We start from the raw sequence: 18,017 nt of genomic DNA, 5'->3' as shown, positions 1-18,017 counted from the left end.
AAAGCACAGGAGTCGTTACAAGGTAGCGTGGAACTTCCCACTCCAAAACAAATTAAGGGACAGTGAAAGGTTGTGTTGGTGGTTTTGTGAGGTTTTTAAGTTGGTTTTTTTTTGAGTAATCATCTGAACTCTTTTCAGAGTGAAGACATTGTACCCATAGGCCTTTCTGCCCTTCAGCTTTCCCGTAAAAGGCACAATAAATCATGAGTCTGAGTATGACATGTGTACGTAAATGAAAAACTTGTTACAAAGTTCAGTTAGTACAACGAGTAAAGATACCTCAAATACAAAAATTGCTTTCCTGCCTCCTCTCCTTTGGAAGAAACAGAATGGTAATTATCAGTGAAGTGAGTTAGAGCTAGTCGGTTCCCTGGCAGTCCCATTCCTTCTGGGTTTGTCCTTCTGGAAGCGTTAAGAACCCTTGTAGCTAGAAATAGGTTACTAGCTCTTAATCAACTAAAGTAAAAATTACTTTGGGGATTAGCAGACCTAATTTTTTTTTTTTTTTCTAAGCATGTTTCTCAGTTGATTGCTATTTCCTTGTTTCCTATCAAATTCCATGCTTGAACTGCTGACAGACTTTTGCTAACCCCAGGGCTGGTACCTTTCTCTCAGGATACAACAACTTAGGAAACTGTTTCAAATGTGATAATGTTGCTTCCTGCGTTAAGATACAAAAGACTAGAAATTTCAGTTGGATTTCATGGTTTGGAGAAGGAATGTACTATGACTTCTGTTGTGGTTCTTTTTTGGGGGGTTTAGAAATAAGTGGTCATGTGGGATAGTGCGTGTTATGATTTGATCTATGAAATTTAACTTCTTGGGTGATAAGGGATGCAATGAAATGTGTATTGCCTGTATAAAATGTGTATTGCCTTTTCCTTCCTCAGGAAGACTTTTTTTTTTATATTGGGGGATGGAAGAGCAGTGGAGAATCTAAACTTTTCTGAATTTCCCATTTCCCCTTCTTTATTTCTCCCCATTTCTTTACATCCTTCTTACACCATATTTCTGAAAAGACCTTTTAAAATGTCCTATCAGTTCCACATTTTTTTGGAGTGTAGGAAGAACATAACATTCTTGTGCTTCACGGTCTTAATAGGTAAGGCTTTTATCTAGGTCAGCATACTTCAAAAAATATTTTAATTCATTTTAATCTTTCAACAGCAACAATATTGTCTTGTGGATGGATTATCTACCTAACTTATTATAATTCCCGGAACATTGGACTCATTTTAACATTGGTTCTTAACAGATTATATAAACATGGCTACATCCACATTGGTAAGTTATCATTACTCTAATGCTGCTATTTATCTACTGCTTTTTATTATACCTCAGTTTGCTAAAACCTCAAATTAAAATCAAAGTGTTCCCTTATTACAGTAATTTGAAAATTATCATCTGGGTTTAATTTAAGAAGAAAGAAGTTCAATATCATGCTTTAAGGGAAGATTCTTGGTGTAGGTAGAAAAAACATCCTCCCTTTCAGTGAAGTCTCTCATTTTATATTAAAGTTAACTTGACAATATTTTAAAATTTTTAGTAGAGTTGACTTTTTTTCTGTTTAGTCTGTATCCTTTATATACTTAAAATGTGTGCATTTCTCCATTACCCCTCTTTCAAAGCCCTGTATTCATAATGGTTAGTGTCCTAAAAGGAGAAGATTGACCTCAATCCCCCATGGAACCTGCCTAAGCCACTTCTGAATTTGCCTCGTAATTTGGTGTTACGGGGTGCAGCTTCCCACTCTCCTGTATGTTTGAGGTGGGTTTTGTGGCATCTGAAGTAGGGTAGGAACTGCTGGGGTGGCTCAGAAGGGCCCAGTGGAGTCTCAAGCCTCAGCTCCCTGTTATGGCAGTGTCCTTGCTTTCTAAATAAACTGTCAGAACTAATCATGCTAATCCATACTGGGACTCTGATATGTAGAATTTATACTGCCATTAACTTTTTTTTGATATATATTTTAAAACATTTTTGAATAAAACAGGTCAGTACAAATCACTTGGGCACTCACCCACATTACAAAAATATCTGATGCTGAGTCACAGAGGGCTGTATCCCACAACCTAGCTCAGACTGCACTTTTAATTTTCTTTCAATTACTCTTCCATGCCTTCCTGTCTGCTTCCCAGAGTGACCATGACTTCAGTTCTAGACTTCTTCTGCAACTATTGATCATAAACGTAGTGAAAATTTAAAAAAAAAAACAGTCTACCCATACCAGCCTGCCAAAGAGACCCTTGCAGTAATTTGCTTATGTCCTCAAGAATTTAAGAACTGTAATCCAAACCATCTTCAAATCCAACTTTTTGAACAGCAATAGAGATGAGATACTTATTGGCTGCTGCACCTGATCTATGGGCTTTTATTAAAATTTCTCTGTGAAATTGCTATTAAGTAAAGACAGCTGGACATAGCTGGCCAAATATATGGTGTTCTTTATGAGCTTAATCAGTAAGAAGAACATAACATTAATTAAATCCCATAATTTACAGCTTGGCTTCAATCAATTAATGTTGATTTTTTTTTTTTTTTTTAAAAACAAATCATGATTTACTTAACTTTCTGTGGATGAGGTGAAAAGCCTTAGGAAAAATACAGGCTATTGCATTACCTGCTGCTCTTTTCATGCTTTTTAATCCTTCCTGCTGTAAACACAATTTGTCATAATAATCGGACTGACAACTTCATAGCCATTTAAAATTTGAAAAATTTAGCCATGAATCATTATTTCCTCTAATTACAGACTTGCATAGAGTGGCTTGGTACTACACATGTTTTACATGGCTTTCCTAACTCTTTTCACAAACTTCAGAAGGCACATGAACATTCCTGAGCAACTGGTGTGTCTCAGGGTTTGGCTCTGTTTTTGGGTGGTGCCAAACCCAGCACCTTTTACAGTTGTTTATATTTTGTCTGATGTGTTTTGAATCTCCTAACTTCCCTTCTGTCCTGAAAGTTGGTGTGTTTTCAAAGGGAATACTCAAGATACCCAGTAAACCCCTTCGAGATAATTGCCTACCATGTTCTTCCTCTTCAGGAAATAAAACATCAACAATTTTAGGCTAATGCCTGATAAACACTTCTTTTCACACTAGGTTCCTTCTCATTCTCTGTGCTGTCTGGAAAAATCATGGTTCGTGAAATCTACTTCATCACAGAAGACATGTCTATCAGGTACAGGCTTCCAGGGGTCACTCTTCTACACGGTGATTTCATGGGCAGTAAATGTACATGTCTACATAACATGTATCAAAACACGTTCTTACAAACGAGCCACAAATATATCTATAAATGTTAGAAGTGAACTGACTCTTTTGCAGGATTTAAACATTCTTAGATTCTTGTTAGCTCATTTGCTGTGAAGTGAGTACTGGTCAAGATTCTAGTTGTCCTTATTATCTGAGAAAGAAAACATTTTAGAGTTGGAATGGGAACTCTTGGTTCATTAATGTCTTTCACTCCCTCATGACCTTGCTCCTAAGTCCAGAAGATTCATTTTGTAATGAATGTAATGTAATGTAAGAGTAGTTTAAATTTATTTACTGGAATTCAGAATAATTAGTTTTATGAACCACACACCGGCAGAGACTATGTAATTTTGATTCTTACTGTTGTATTTGGAAAGCCTTGAGAAGGCAGTGAATATGTTGGTTTTTTTACAAATTCCAGCTAATGCAGTGATTATATAATATTATCCTGTATGTTTTATGCTGTAATGCTTTGTGCTTTAGTGTTGTACCCTACTGCAACTACAGACCTCTGCACTGTGTAAGGCAACAGTTTGTGCAGCTGCACAGAGGATTTTGGCTTATTGCTCTCTTAACTTCTGTTTTCTCTGATTTATTTGATTTAGAATTCAAGATGGATTTATCATATTTCGTTGGTGGAAGATGTATAACCCTAAGCAGAAACAGCATGGTAAGTTTCTCAAAAAGCTTTCAAAGTTAAAGTTTATGCTTACAGGCAGCCTGCAGCAAAATACTTCCTTTGCACAGTTGCACCGATGTAATTGATTTGTTGATTCCTACCTGAAATATGTGCAACAATCATCAGAAGGTATGGATTCTTAAAATGGGTTGATTTGTGTTAGTAGATGAGAACATCACAATGAAATAAATGGAGGGTTTATTATCAGAGACTTGAACCTTTCTTAAGATAAATCATTACCCTTAATAGTAGCCTTTGTTAGCTGTAGTTTACAAATAATTGACCCTATATTGAAGCTTATAACTATGATAAATGGAGACTTCTTATGCTCTGGAAGTGATTTTAATTTTCAAATTTTAGTGATGGGCTGCCAGTGTTTTAGCAGAAGTGTTACAGTAGGGGATGTTCTTTAATATTTGATAACCCCGTGTCTCAATGACATCTGTGGTTGTAGAAGTGGGGAAGAATGAAAAATTCACTTATTTTTCTTCCTTATCTCTGGATGAAGAACAATTAACACCAGATGCAAGAGATAATTTTATCTGTGGGAAATACTGTGAGAAAACATAATCAGCCTAGTGATCTGTGCTTAGTCATTTATAGGATTAGAGTCTAGCTGAATGAGTCTCAGGTCCTGCCACTCTTGACTTTTGAAGCATCACAGCTCCCTTGCTAGTTCAAGGAGGTCCAGAAATGGCATCTCACTACAGCTGAGGAGAGCACTGATTGAGATGGTCAGTTTGCTGTTAGAGGACTTTGTCCTTTTTTTTTTCCCCCCCCCCCCACCCCATCTATCTCCTTTTTGGAAGCCACCTCTGATGGTGGCCTCTTAGAATTGTCAGCAAGCTTGTACAGCTGTTGCTTTGTCAGTACCAGCTCAGCAGTGGTAGAGGACTGTGTAGAGGTTATGCAGGTAAATAGAAGACACTGTTCAGTATAGTGATAGGAATTAGAGGTGCTTGCTTCTTTAAATTGAGACATTATGAAGCTCTAAGGTGACAGGACAAAATTCAAGTTCTTTATACTATAAGAAGCCTAAATCAAAAAGTGAAAGCTAGTCTTAGAGATAATTAGATTTTTCCAACCACAGGTTATTGTCCAACAGGTTTTTGTAGAATTTTCTTCTTCTGCTAGTTAAAATACATTTCTCTAGTGTCTCACAGAATTAAAAAAAATGATCTGAACTTAATGCAATAAAGAGAGATGTGTCTGTTTTTTGTGGTGGTATTTCTGCTGGGCAGTATTGCAAGGCTTTAACTATTTCCGCTGGCATTTAAGACTGCATAATTAGTGGACAAATAGTCCAAGTAACCAAGGAGGTCAGAGGTGTATAGGTCTGACAACAAAGTAACATGGATAAAATACTCTCTTAAATAATTTTTCCTTTTCCTAGGAAAATAACCTTGCTCACATAATATTTTTAATTCTTAGTAGAAATGCTTTCATTTTTTTACTTTAGATGAAAACATAAAATCCTCAGTGATTCTTATTATAATATATTCTTTCCAATAATTTTTCATCTTCTCAATCACAGCAGAAATACCTGTACTTGACCAAATCACAAAATTGCATCTTAAAAATTGATGTTTTGTTCCCACAAGATTTTTACAAGAAAAAAAAAAAAAACCTTAAATATTTTTGCTTGGAAAAAATACATGTTATGAAGACTTAGATATAAGCAGTAATAATTAGTTTCTGAGTGTTGTGGCTTTTTGTTTTTAATTTCTGCAACTGAAGTGCAAGGTGCTCATAACAATAATGTTAAATGCAACAGGAGTGGGATTTTAATAGTGGTGATAAACTTAATGTCCTGTTAGTGTAGAAATAAAGTGACCTCATTCTGTTTTCTTCTGAGAGATCTTTAGAGTTATAAAGGAGGATTTTTTTTTTTTTTTGTGTACAAAGGGGAGGTTAGTGAAGGATCCTGAAATACTTGTGACTTTACTGTGGGCACTCCCTCTCAGGTCATTTCAGGTGTCCTTGACATCACCTCTTTGGTAAAGGGCTGTAATTGATAATCCATTTTCCAGTGATAAGATTGTCAAGGCCAAGAATCGTTGCAATTGTACACAAGGAGCTGAACTTCAGCATGGGGCCACTTTAAGTTTCTTAACAGTTATCTTTGTCTGTTCAAATCTGCATGAAGCTTGTATGTGTCAGGGATGTGCTGAAGGTAGTATGGACTCATATATTTCTCACTGATCTTGTGGCAGGAGAATGATTAGAAATTCATTGGTCTATTCAGAGGTTTTAGAAGCAGAAGGGCTTCAATTTTCATACAACCCCGTCATACAAGTTGTAAAGTTTACCCTGGAAGGGAAATAAGTGTCTTTAAACAATATTAAGCAATGTTCTTGACATGTTCAATAAGGTATGCCAAAGTAAAATTTGTTTTAATGCTAGAAATTGTGTTGTAACTTCATGTAACTTCAGCTTCCAGGTTGTTACTCCTGTTGGTAAGAAAAATTCAGCATTGTTCCACATGCCTGTGGAATATGTTAGCTTTTCCATTCTTTTGAGAAGAGGAAGACTGACCTATCAAGGTTGATGTGTTGTATGCCTGCCCACTGCCATCTAAAGTAAATGTTGCTGTAAGGCTTGGGTTGTACTGGAGTTTAAGGATGCTTCTCATAAAGACTTAATCACAGTTCCTTGTGCAAGCGATGGTCTGACCCACAAGCAGGCTGCATACTGATTATTGATAACCTGCACTAAAGTTGTAGTTCCTGCTGTGGTTTTTTGGAAGTTCCTGGGTTCGACCTAGCAGGTGCAATCTCTTTTCATCGTGGTGCTATGCTTGTACTAGGCATGTCATACCAATGTTGAAAGAACTTGATAGGAAAAATCAAGAATGTGGATTGTCTTCCTGCCTCGACTGTTAACTTGAAACTGTACTGGGACTTGAGAGCAGGTTTTGTATGTAACTTGATTTAGGAACAAAAGTTGGAGGATTGTATTGTGAATAGGGCACACCCTATGTCTTGGCTTGGGTGCCATGGCAGTTTATCAGTTTTCATGCTGTAAAACTCTGTTGTGGTTTGTGAGGTACTTTTTGAAGGGGAATGCTGTTTTGAGAGATAGTTCCTCTCTTTATTGGCAGGAGTCACTTGTTTCATGTTCCCGTTAGGCTTTATTTAGTGGGTATATTTATGTTGAATTGTTTGGGTAGGTGACATATGAACATTTAAATAAATAATACATTTTGATTAAACTTTGTAGGAAGCAAATGTCAAAACCTTGGCTATATTAGTCACCTTGATTCCAGCAAATGTTGATAAAACTTCAGCATTTTGCTGTCAAGGCGGTAGTTACTTTTACATGACCTATGTGTATTCTTCTTTGAATCATTTAGCTATATGACATTCAAATATGCCTTTCTCTTTTTCCTTGCCATTTTTTTTTCTTTTCCAAAATTGTCCTAGGCAACCAAATTGGTGTGTGGAGGCCAGATCTTGCTATTAGGAAAAAGACATGGCTGTCTTTTTAAATCCACTTTAAAGAAATTAATTGCTACATATTATTTCATTTAGTTAATGAAGTCTAATGCTTGCCCCTAGGAATTGAAAAATTGCATTTATTTGTGTTCTGGATGATACTGAGATCTCCCAGGTGAACAATTGTGCATCCTGATCTTTGTCCATGTCATCCTTTGCTTATATCTTGTTGATGCAAGTTGACATTACCAACAAATGGATTTGACAGTGCTCTTATGAAAACAGGAAGGAACTGAAGCTGGCTCATTAACTTTTCTGTCTCCTGTTCCAGAAAACTGTGATGTCACTGGGTTCTGGAGACTTAGCACACATTTACTTTTTTTTTTAAGAGTATGGAAATTTCTGATTATTTAGCTGTGAGGGATGAAAGCTGGGTTGCTGTTGTTGGGACAGTGCTGTGTAGATGTGTGATGTCAGGGGACAGATGAGTTTGTTAGCAAGGAGGGTCAGTTTAACAAAGCAGGTGTCTCTAAGCTTTGGGTCTTGGGCTGCTGCATGTCTTCTCTTGATCCTGACCACGATGGCAGCGGCGTTCACTCTCACCTCATGGCTGTGGGAAAGGTTGCCTTCACTTTGTACCCCCCGAGTTCCAGATTGGGGACCGCTGTAATAACCGTTGCTGCTTCAGCCTCCAAAAGTTGGTTTGACTTAGAAAGGCCAGATCAGGTTTTAGAGCAGCTCAGGTCTCTGGAGTGAATGTGTAATGGGCACTCTTTCAACTGGGTAATTAGGGGGAAATTGTGTGAGCTTTTTCTTCACATTAACTCCATAATTAGGTCATACTATCTGAGGCAAAAGTATGTCAAAGTGTGTCAGGTCTGTATGCAATCAGCAGGTGTTAAACTAGTTTTTAAGTATCAGAGAGTCAAGCTGATGTAACTGTTAAAACTTTAAATTTGTGAAGAGGTTGACTGATTGTGCAAACTGAGTTTCTTGTTAAGGCTGCATATTGGTCTTTTCTGTTTCTCTGCCAAAGAAAGCTTTTCCCCAGTTCAGGCCCGCTGTACTACAGACCTTGGCTAGAAAACCATTTGGTTTTTGAGACTGAATTGGTCTCAAGTGCTGGTATCTGTGTGAAAGGCAGAAGCTGGCATGGAGGCTTCTGTGCTGTACATCAAGAAAGTTTTTTATTGTTTATTGGTAAATGAGGGTTTTTTTGACCTCATATATAACACTTGGTGTAGCTCCTGCCTGGATTTATTTTTGGATTGTGACCTAAGGGTAAAATGCCTTTAAAGTTTTTTATTTTGCATCCAGCTGTCTCATTTGGTAAGTTTTACTGATGTGCTTGGAACGATGTAATTATTTTGTGGAGTTTTTCTACTGCTTTTTAATATGTCCTTTAGCAGCTGTTCACGACCGTGTAGATGGGTTTTGCAAAATGTGCATACTTGAAAAACTGTCAATATTGTAAAGGAATGTTGGAATAGTATTAGCAACTCTTTTCCTACTGTTTGTTCAGATCCAAAGGCGGAAACACGACTGTATATTATGGTGAACGACTTTGAATTTCATGTGTACAACCGTTCTGAGCTTTATGGACAACTTCAGGAACTATTTGGCTTGGATCCTACGATAATTCCAGCAAAGAAAGATGACGAAAAAGCACAAGTAAACGGGAGGCAGAGAACACACACTGATCTAGAAAGGTAAATTATTATTCATTTTGCTATTTTGTTGATGCTTTGTTCTGCAAAGTGCTGAACTAATTGGGTAATGTTTTGTTAACATATGCTCTGGAGGCCGAATGGTTGAAGAGCGGCTGAGAGAGAAATTGCACTGACAAGCCTGACGGTCTAAATCTTTTTCCTTTCCTCAGACTTCCTAGCATAATAATTAAAAATCACAGCCAAACAAACCAAACACTCCTTGTTTAATGAATAGAGACAGATTGAAAAATCTGTTTGAACTACGATGTGGAAAGGGAGCATGTGTTGAAGAGGATTATGCTTGCAGAATAATAGCGATATTGCTCAGTAAAGCAATAGCTGCTCAAGACATTGAGTAGACAAAATGTGAGGATCTACCTCTGTTCTAGCTGTAGGTGTTGGGAAGACTCACTGGTTTTTGAGCTTTAAACTTGGGCTGATTTCGCCAGTTGTCTTTTTAGTGGGGTGGTGTTTCTGTATAGCTACACAAACCTTTTCTTATTTTATTCCTCTTTTTGGGGTACCCCAGAAAATATGGTGTGAGTCTATAAGGAGTTCTTCTACATGGCCTATGTATGGTGTAGTCAGATGCTCAGTAATAAGCCTCTTTTTGGGCAGAATCACACCAGACTGATTTATTGTCAGGAGCAGAGAAGGTCTAATGAGACTTGATCCTTCTGCTGCTGCTGACCAGCACAGTATGTGTTACTAAATTAGGTAATGGGCAGCTGCAGGATGCTGTGGTGGTCCTGAAGTTGGGTAAGGGCTGTGCCTCTGAGCTAGCCTCTTCATGTTTTCATCTTACACCCTTATTGACAGGTGCAGGAAGGACTTATGCTCTGGGGAGAACATGTCTTGGGGAAATGAAAACTCCCACACCTAACCAGCACTATTTAGAACATACCAAGTTCCTGTGAGGAAGATTTATTTAACTATTGCTCTGCATTAAAACATGGCATGCTTGTTTTCTACCAGCACCTAAGGTGTAGCTGCGTGTGCTTCCTGCTATTCTTCCACTTTGTGGAGTAGTCTGCTAGCAAGTCCCTTACAGGAGACACCCCTGTGTGCAATGAAGACCCCTAGAAGAAAATGGTGGTTTGTTCTTCTGCAGAAAAGACAAAATAATAAATCCCCTTTTCTTTCCCCATAGTGTTAAAGTAAAAACAGAATCTCAAGACCCTTCTTCTTCATGGAGATCACTTATTCCAGTCATTAAAGTCAATGTGAGCACGGTAAGTGAAAAGACTGAGTGGAACTATTCATTAGCATATGCCTAAAAATGGGGCTTGCCATTTATTTTTGTCATACATTCTTTTTGCATTTTTGTTCTCCTTCGTACTCTAAAGAAGTTTTAAAGTCACAATACAAGCGCTCCCCTAACACAGTCACAAATCCTGCCAATGCCCGTTGAAACATGGTTGTGTTCTCTGTTGTGGGAAATACTTGTGTCTGGGACTTGTAATCATCTCAAGAATGTCACCAATTAATTAGCCTGGTAATGGGTGTTGTATGACATGTTGTATGTTGGGTTTTTGAGTGGTGTTTTGGGTTTGGTTTTTTCTTTTTTTTCTTTTCTCTTTTTTCTTTTTTTCCCCTGCATCTTTTAAAGAATGTGTACAAATATCCAAATTAAAAGTTGTTGCCTCCCCAAAAAATCAAGAAAACTTATTGAGATGATAGGAACACTGGGAATTTAATGTACAAAGTAGTAGTTTCATATAGGCACAGAATATGGCCAGGATTTTTGTCCACAGTCCTTGTTTGCATATGGCTGGTCGAACTGCATTATTACAGGTAATTATAGATATGTGAAAGAGCAATCTGTAGTGAGTACTTGGGTTTTCTTTTTGATTTAGGGTCGGTTGGCATTTGGGAATCATTATCAACCGCAGACGCTTTGCATTAACTTTGATGATGCTTTCCTGACCTACACCACAAAGCCACCTTCCAGCCACCTGGATCAGTTTATGCACATTGTGAAAGGAAAATTGGAAAATGTTAGAGTTATGCTGGTTCCGAGTCCAAGATATGTTGGTCTTCAAAATGATGAGTAAGTTTTGGGTTTCTTTGTTTCCACATTATTCTATCCTTTATTTTAAGAAAACAAAGAAAATAATGTTGGTTGTGTTTTTGTGAGTCTGTTTTTCTTCCTGTATTTAGACGGCTGGTGTTTTTACCAGTGTTAAGGCTTTAGATGTTAGATCTTTTAAACTATTTTATTTCTAGAGAAATACAGTTTTCTGTCTCGTTGTGGATTATTTTTGAAGTGTTCTGTTCTGTGATCAATATCCTTTACTCAGCTTTGATTTCCCTTCACTCAGGCTGTACGCAGGCTTTGACACTAGTACATTTCTAGGATAAATGGGAGGTTAAGGTGTTGACATCTGCAGAGCTGATTCACATATTGTTTGGAAAATATTTTGTTTTTAAACGGGCAAAAGCTGCGGGATACTTGCTGTAGTAGAAATCACGTTATCATTTGAAGGCAGATTTACCTCTGTGTATTCCACATAAGCAGGGTTATGCAGTTTTAAGAAACTGAATGGTAGCAAGTGAAAAGAAAGGGTGCTTTCAGGAAATGATTTGACACTAGGATTCTATTTTTATTACACTTTAACCAGCAAGATATTTGTATGCATACAATATTAACATTCTTGACTGATATATTATGAACATTTTAGTATTTTCCGCATTATCTTATTTAATACTTACAATGTTATCTATTCAAAAGATAATTTGGACAAAACTGCTAAATTGCTGAAGTCTTTCACAGGCATTATTTGCTCAACAAAAATATATATATCTATTGGACAACTGTGTGGATGAGTTTGTGTAAAATGGTTATACCTGTTTTATGCCTCTCAAGCATGAACATCCAGAGAATGAATTATGACGTTTGGAGTTAGTGTTTGGTGCATCATTTGACTGTATCTTATTTTCTTTTGTATCAGCCCAATACTGCTGTCTGTGATGTGCCTTCATACGTTAATGGTTGGACTTGATGATCTTAGTCTTTTCCAACCTAAACAATTCTATGATTCTGTATTTTCAAAGAACATTATGTGGATGTGTACAGAATCTTACTCTTCCAACATGACGACAAAGGAAATTTCTCCAATTAATATTGAAAACAAATAAGATTAAAACAAAATAGGATTAAGACACTCCAATTATTATCTGTTTCTTCTGCTTCCGCTAAGTATTTTCTGGTTTTTTATGCTGTTACCATCCCTACAGCTCCTGATGGCTGAGGGATGGCATGTGTGCAGAAAACATGTGCCCTAATTTACTGGGTAGATTTAACAAATGACCCAGTTCGCAGGAAACTGGGAATATTTGAATCTTTAGCGCCTGTCCTCTTATGCATCTTTGGCTTAAAAATTAAGCTGAGTGTCTTAACTCTCAGAAATTCCTGCAGGCAAAGCAAGTATAAAAACCAGCTAAGTGAGGTGATGAAATTTGTAACAGAGTGACTAATCAATACAAACACCAAACACCCATCTTGAAAGCTGTCATATTACACTACAGGCAAACATCTCAATGCCTCTATTACTTTTTGCAAATAGATCCTCCAAAACCCAAGGAAAAAAAAGTGCTGGGTAAAGCAGACCAAGTAAAACAGGCAATATGCTTCTGACAAGTCACACTCTTAGACCGTGTATTTCTGTTGTTTGGAATCTTCTTTTTTTTTTGTTAGGAGGTGACAATTTATGAAACCGGGTGAAAAGCAGCGAAAATGTCTTAAGCAGCAAAAATAGATTTTTCACATTATAATAATGCTACTATAAAATGTAATATTCCGTGGTAAAACTGGAAGAAAGGGATTGTAATATACTAAGTAGTATTAGGAATTGTGTTTCATGTATTAGTTTTATCACTTAAATCATTTTATATTGAGGGAAATGTTATTAAATAATAGCCTTTTTTCTTCCTTTTTTTTTTTTGACTAATGGTCTAATTACTGGAGGTGTCTTGTCCCTTTGGTTTAGAGTGCTATTTTAGGAAGAAAACAATTAGCAGGTGAAAGAACGATATAGGACAAGGACAAAGGAACTCTTGATGGAAAGAAACATTAAAACTTTGGTAGTTAGCTGTGGTTTATAATACCTGAGAAATGTCTTTGTGGAGAGGAAACTGGGATCTTCATGCTTGAGTTACCTAAATTTTTAAGTTACTTTAACAACAACATAATGACTGAGTATATTTGCAAATCATGGCAGACATGGCCTAGCAATGATAGCTGCCTTTTTTGTAGGAGACTTGAGACCCCATAGACTGGAATATTCAGAGTGTCCACGTTGAGAAGCTTGTTCAGCCTGAGGTAGCAGACAGACCAGGAGTCGCAGCGTGACAGGGGGACAGAGGGGCTGAAGTTACAACCTGCATTGGAAAATTTAGTTTATGAACTGCTGTGTTGGGACAGGCTGTGGTGTGACCCAGGGACTTCTGTCTGTTCTGCTCACCCTTCTGGTACTGTGGTAACAGCCATGCCTTGTAGATAAGATTGTCTGTGGCTCTTGTGGGCAGCCTGCAGTCAGGCCGCTGGCAAGACCAGTATAGATGCATGGAGTTGGTATATTGGGTTAGCATCAAACTTGAGTCTTACCTGCAAAATCTTCCTGGAGGAGTACTACATGTGCTCTATCTCCACTGTTGCCTTGCTTGATAGAGATACAGTGTGACTGATGTTTCCATGGTTCAACACATACTGCTTGCAAGCTAGGAGGGAGCTTGACCTGTGTGATCTCTTCCATTATGCTTAATCTATTGCATTTTCAATTAATTGAATTAATAAATATTGTTCCTGTTTTTTTAACCTTTGTCATTGCACTCTTTTTCATTACAGGCCACCAAGGCTGATGGGAGAAGGCTTTGTTGTAATGCAGTCCAATGATGTTGATATCTATTACTATATGGATGAACCAGGTACCTTCAGTTAAATACAAAGATAAAATTTGAATGCTATTTGTCTAGCACGTACAGACCATTAAATAAACACTTTCTACTTTTTTTTAATGCTGAAAAATCTCTATGCCAGAGGAGTTAGTGTAATGTTTTGGAGCCAATAAACGCATTCATAAATACACTTACGAATGCTTTTAAGTTCCTAAGTTATTTTTTTCTGCAAATGAAAAAAATTTCCACTGAAACAAATGGGAGAGAGTTCACATGTTCCCTGTTTAGAAGGGAATTAAATTTAATCTTTTTATCAGTGAGTAGCTTTCTATAGAGGTAGGTAGCCTGTTAGCAGTGTCTTCTGCAAGTCTATATGCAACATGGTAGCAGTTAATCTTGATATTTACCCTTGAAACAAGTTATGTTTCAAGCTGTAAACTTAAATGATATAAGTTTCCAAAAGTATTTCAGGAGTGGGGACAATTTATATTCAATAACTGCAGGGGTTTTTGGGAAGCTAATTTCTTGTATCAATTTCTGAATATTGTAGTGTCTGTCTTTTTCACTTCAAATAAAATAGAAAAAAATTATATTGCCACGTTGCTTTAATGGAGTGGTTTTGGTTTGAAAAAGCTTTTGCCCTGATTCCACTCAAACTGTTGCCTGAATCCTGAAGAAAGGTAACACATTCAGTAATGATGTATACTGGTGTAGGAGAGCTGGCAATTTCCGATAATTGCTGAATGACTGCTTGAATTTTTACTAGTAACTCTGGGTCTACTGTAGCAAGTCTTCCTTTTAATTTCCTTGCATTGCCTGTAGAAATGATTTGAAGTTAATCTTTGTTTCAAGACTTGTTTTTTAAGCAGGATACAGAGCTGAATGTGAATGTTTGAAAGCCTGTATTGGTAAAAAGCATGCTTAAGAGATCAAACTACTGTGTATGTCAGCAGTCACTGACATCGGTGAGCAGCACTCAGAAAATCCCGAGGATTTTTGATCAACTTCTTACTCTTCCACTGGGAGTCTGCAATGAATTATGCCTTGATATTTATGTACTGTAGTGGCCTCAAAACTGACAACAGGACTTTTTAATTGTCTTGTGCTTAGCAAACGTTTTTCATGCTAATTTGAAGCAGCTTCCTTTAATAATCTGTTTATTTTATTATGTACTATAGGCCTTGTACCAGAGGAGATGGAGGAAAGTAATGATGAAGAAGCAAACAACGAAGACAGCAAATTGCAGGATCTGCCACCCTGTTGGGGTCTGGACATTGTTTGTGGAAAAGGAACAGACTTCAACTATGGACCTTGGGCTGATAGGCAAAGGTATTACCATGACTTACATCTTTAGTTTTGATCTGTAGGACATTTTCTCAATAGTAGTAGATACTGAAGTTTGCAGGGTGTGAGGGCTCAGAATTCTGATTGGTGAGGGGTAGGCAAAGCAGTCTAAAAGAAGAGTCCTGCCACAGTGGTTTAAGATGAGTAAATTCATTGCTGTTTATCTATTTGGCCTTCCAAAATTAGGATTGCTCAAATAATTTTTATTATTAAATTATGTCCCTGTTTTTTGAATAAAGTAGTTTTACTGTTTTTCAAGTGTTACATACCTAAGGGTTAACCTTTGAATTGTTTACATTTAGACTTGTGAAGCTCTTATTAGCTCATGGATGGGAATACACTGCATATTGATGAGAAAATTTTATGGAAGTACAAATCTGACTATGCTAATAATGAGAGGAGACTCATTTATGCCTGCTTTGGCAAGTCAACTGCTTGATGCAGTCTCCAAAATATTTATCATGTAGATAATTTAGTGACAAAATATTAGGCCAGTGTTCTACTTCTGTTCTTCACTTAGCCCTTCATATTTTGCACATGAATATTTCTGGTGGAGACAATAGTATTGTTTAGAGAGTAGAGCACTATTAAGTAAAAGTGACATAATCAGCACTTTCCCTTCTTCCCCCCATTAATTACAGATTGATACTTCTTTTGGCCTCCATTAATTCTCCTGTGAAACTGTTATGATTAACTGTCTCATAGGAGTGTGAGGATGGCAGACCAAAGAGTAGTCATTAGTTATGACAGTATCTTAGAGAATTTAAGAGAAAATGCCAATTTCCAGAACAGAGCTTTGCTAGGAACATGAAGTCAGTGAATCATTAATGATAATTTTAATACTACCAAGAAAGCTTGCACTATGATGCTGTGCTTTTTATAATTTTAACTGGCTAGGCAGAAGGCAGTTCAGTGCCCAGCAGAGTGCATAGGGTTCTTAGATACATACCCAGGAACACTTCTGCATTGTGCCATGGATAGAAGGTAGAATTTTGGGAAATGCCTGAACATTTTCTTCTGATTGATTCAATCTTCTGATTGATTTTAGAAGTACAGATTTGTAGGAGTTCTGTGGACTTTGTACTCTCAGTTCATATAAGGGCTTCTACAAATACTTATCTTTAACATGTCATGCAGTAAAATCCTGGGTTTCCTCAGGATTTTGTGTGTGGTGTTTGGGGGGGGTTTGTTGTTGGATTTCCTGACTTAGCTTGGGTTTTGTGGTGTGTGGAGGGGTATTTTTTTGGTGTGTATTTCTTGGGGGGGTTGGGGAGGGCTGTTAACTTTTAAGCTGCTATGGTGGTCAGGTGCTGGGTGCAGGAAACTGCTACCCTCCCTTAAAAACTTAATTCCACCACCTTGACACCTACATAAGCTATGCTGTCTGTGCTTCCACACTGTGGCTTTTCCTTTATGTGGTTGCACGTTCAAGCGTAAGCCTGTAGAAATGTAGGCTTTATTTCACACCCATTCTGAGGTCCTAAAGTTTTGTATTTGTTTATTCCTGGGCATGACATCAATTATTTATGCACAAAGTGATGCATAAACAGGTTACTTCCTACTATGTTTTTGTAGCAGATTTGTAAACTGAAGATTAAGAGTAAGAAGAAAAACATAGCTTGTTTGACATCTGAATTAACATATTTTTGTGCTAAATCATTTATGGTCTGTCCATTTATGGTGTTTATCCAAAATTTACTTCTTGTCATTGCAACTTTTGGACATTTCAGTAATGAGTTGGAAGGCTCCCATGATGAAGTCTTTAAACAAACAATTCTTTCATATCACATTCAGTTGTTGTCTAAAGACTCAACTACCTAGAAACTAAGTGAATCAAACAGTTGTGTAAATATTTAGAAATACATATATTTCTTCTGTGAATCAAAACAACTTTTCTTTTTTTTTTCCCCCTCCCCCCCTGCCCCTAGGGATTGCCTGTGGAAGTTTTTCTTCCCACCAGACTACCAAGTTATGAAAGTCTCAGAAATTGCTCAGCCTGGGAAACCAAGACAGATTCTTGCTTTTGAACTGCGGATGAATATTATTGCAGATGCCACCATTGATTTGCTTTTTACCAAAAATAGGGTAATTAATGAAAACTTATCTGGAAAATAACTTCTCTACTATTATTACACTGTGCTTTGGGGCTGTGCATAGTTTTACTAGTCTTGGGTGTTTACTACAGAACTATGGCTTTAAAAGCTAGGATATTTCTGTCATAGTCTTCCATAATTACAAGCAAACCCTTCAAACAGAAATATTGGCTCAGAGGCATTAATATTTTTTTTGTGTTTCTTAAGTTTCTTTTAAGTCTTAAAGCTATATCTTAAGCCATGGCAGCTCCTACAGTCTTGGGAGTTCGTGATCTGCACATTCCCTGTGCAATCTTCCACTATGATGAAGCTCACCGTGATGAAAAGATAATTTCTTCTGATATTGAATGAATGTCTAATATTACTGGAGTGATGATAGTGGGGGGAACTAAAAATGTGTATGTGTAGGAGTTTAGATTTTTCTTTGCCCTGTTGCTACTCTTATAAATGGGATATAGTGTGAATTCATTGTATACCTGTTTCCTTCTTTTTTTTTTTTGTGGCTGAAAGGGTTAGAAAGTGTAGGGTTAGAAATATATATCCATCTGTCCTCTCAGGCCTTGGATCAGAATATCTTATGCTGTTTCTATTAGTATGTCAGCATTTGC

The 18,017-nt window shown here is 37.2% G+C and overlaps 1 protein-coding gene across 1 annotated transcript in view; it reads left to right on the top strand.

Annotated features, from left to right (window-relative positions):
- Positions 1–18,017, top strand: part of KIAA1109 (KIAA1109 ortholog) — a 105,907-nt gene that overhangs the window by 2,544 nt on the left and 85,346 nt on the right. Inside the window, exons 2-10 of the mRNA XM_008950048.1 lie at positions 1,168–1,284; positions 3,102–3,180; positions 3,860–3,924; positions 8,890–9,076; positions 10,227–10,308; positions 10,933–11,126; positions 13,923–14,002; positions 15,151–15,301; positions 17,245–17,401. Of these exons, the coding sequence (XP_008948296.1) occupies positions 1,168–1,284; positions 3,102–3,180; positions 3,860–3,924; positions 8,890–9,076; positions 10,227–10,308; positions 10,933–11,126; positions 13,923–14,002; positions 15,151–15,301; positions 17,245–17,401 (1,112 nt within the window). The remainder of the gene's footprint in view (positions 1–1,167; positions 1,285–3,101; positions 3,181–3,859; positions 3,925–8,889; positions 9,077–10,226; positions 10,309–10,932; positions 11,127–13,922; positions 14,003–15,150; positions 15,302–17,244; positions 17,402–18,017) is intronic.

Source organism: Merops nubicus, unplaced genomic scaffold (assembly GCF_000691845.1).
Source record: "Merops nubicus isolate BGI_N331 unplaced genomic scaffold, ASM69184v1 scaffold24721, whole genome shotgun sequence".
Classification (NCBI taxonomy): domain Eukaryota; kingdom Metazoa; phylum Chordata; class Aves; order Coraciiformes; family Meropidae; genus Merops; species Merops nubicus.
Note: the sequence above shows the minus strand (reverse complement) of the source record. Positions and strands in the feature narration are given on the sequence as shown.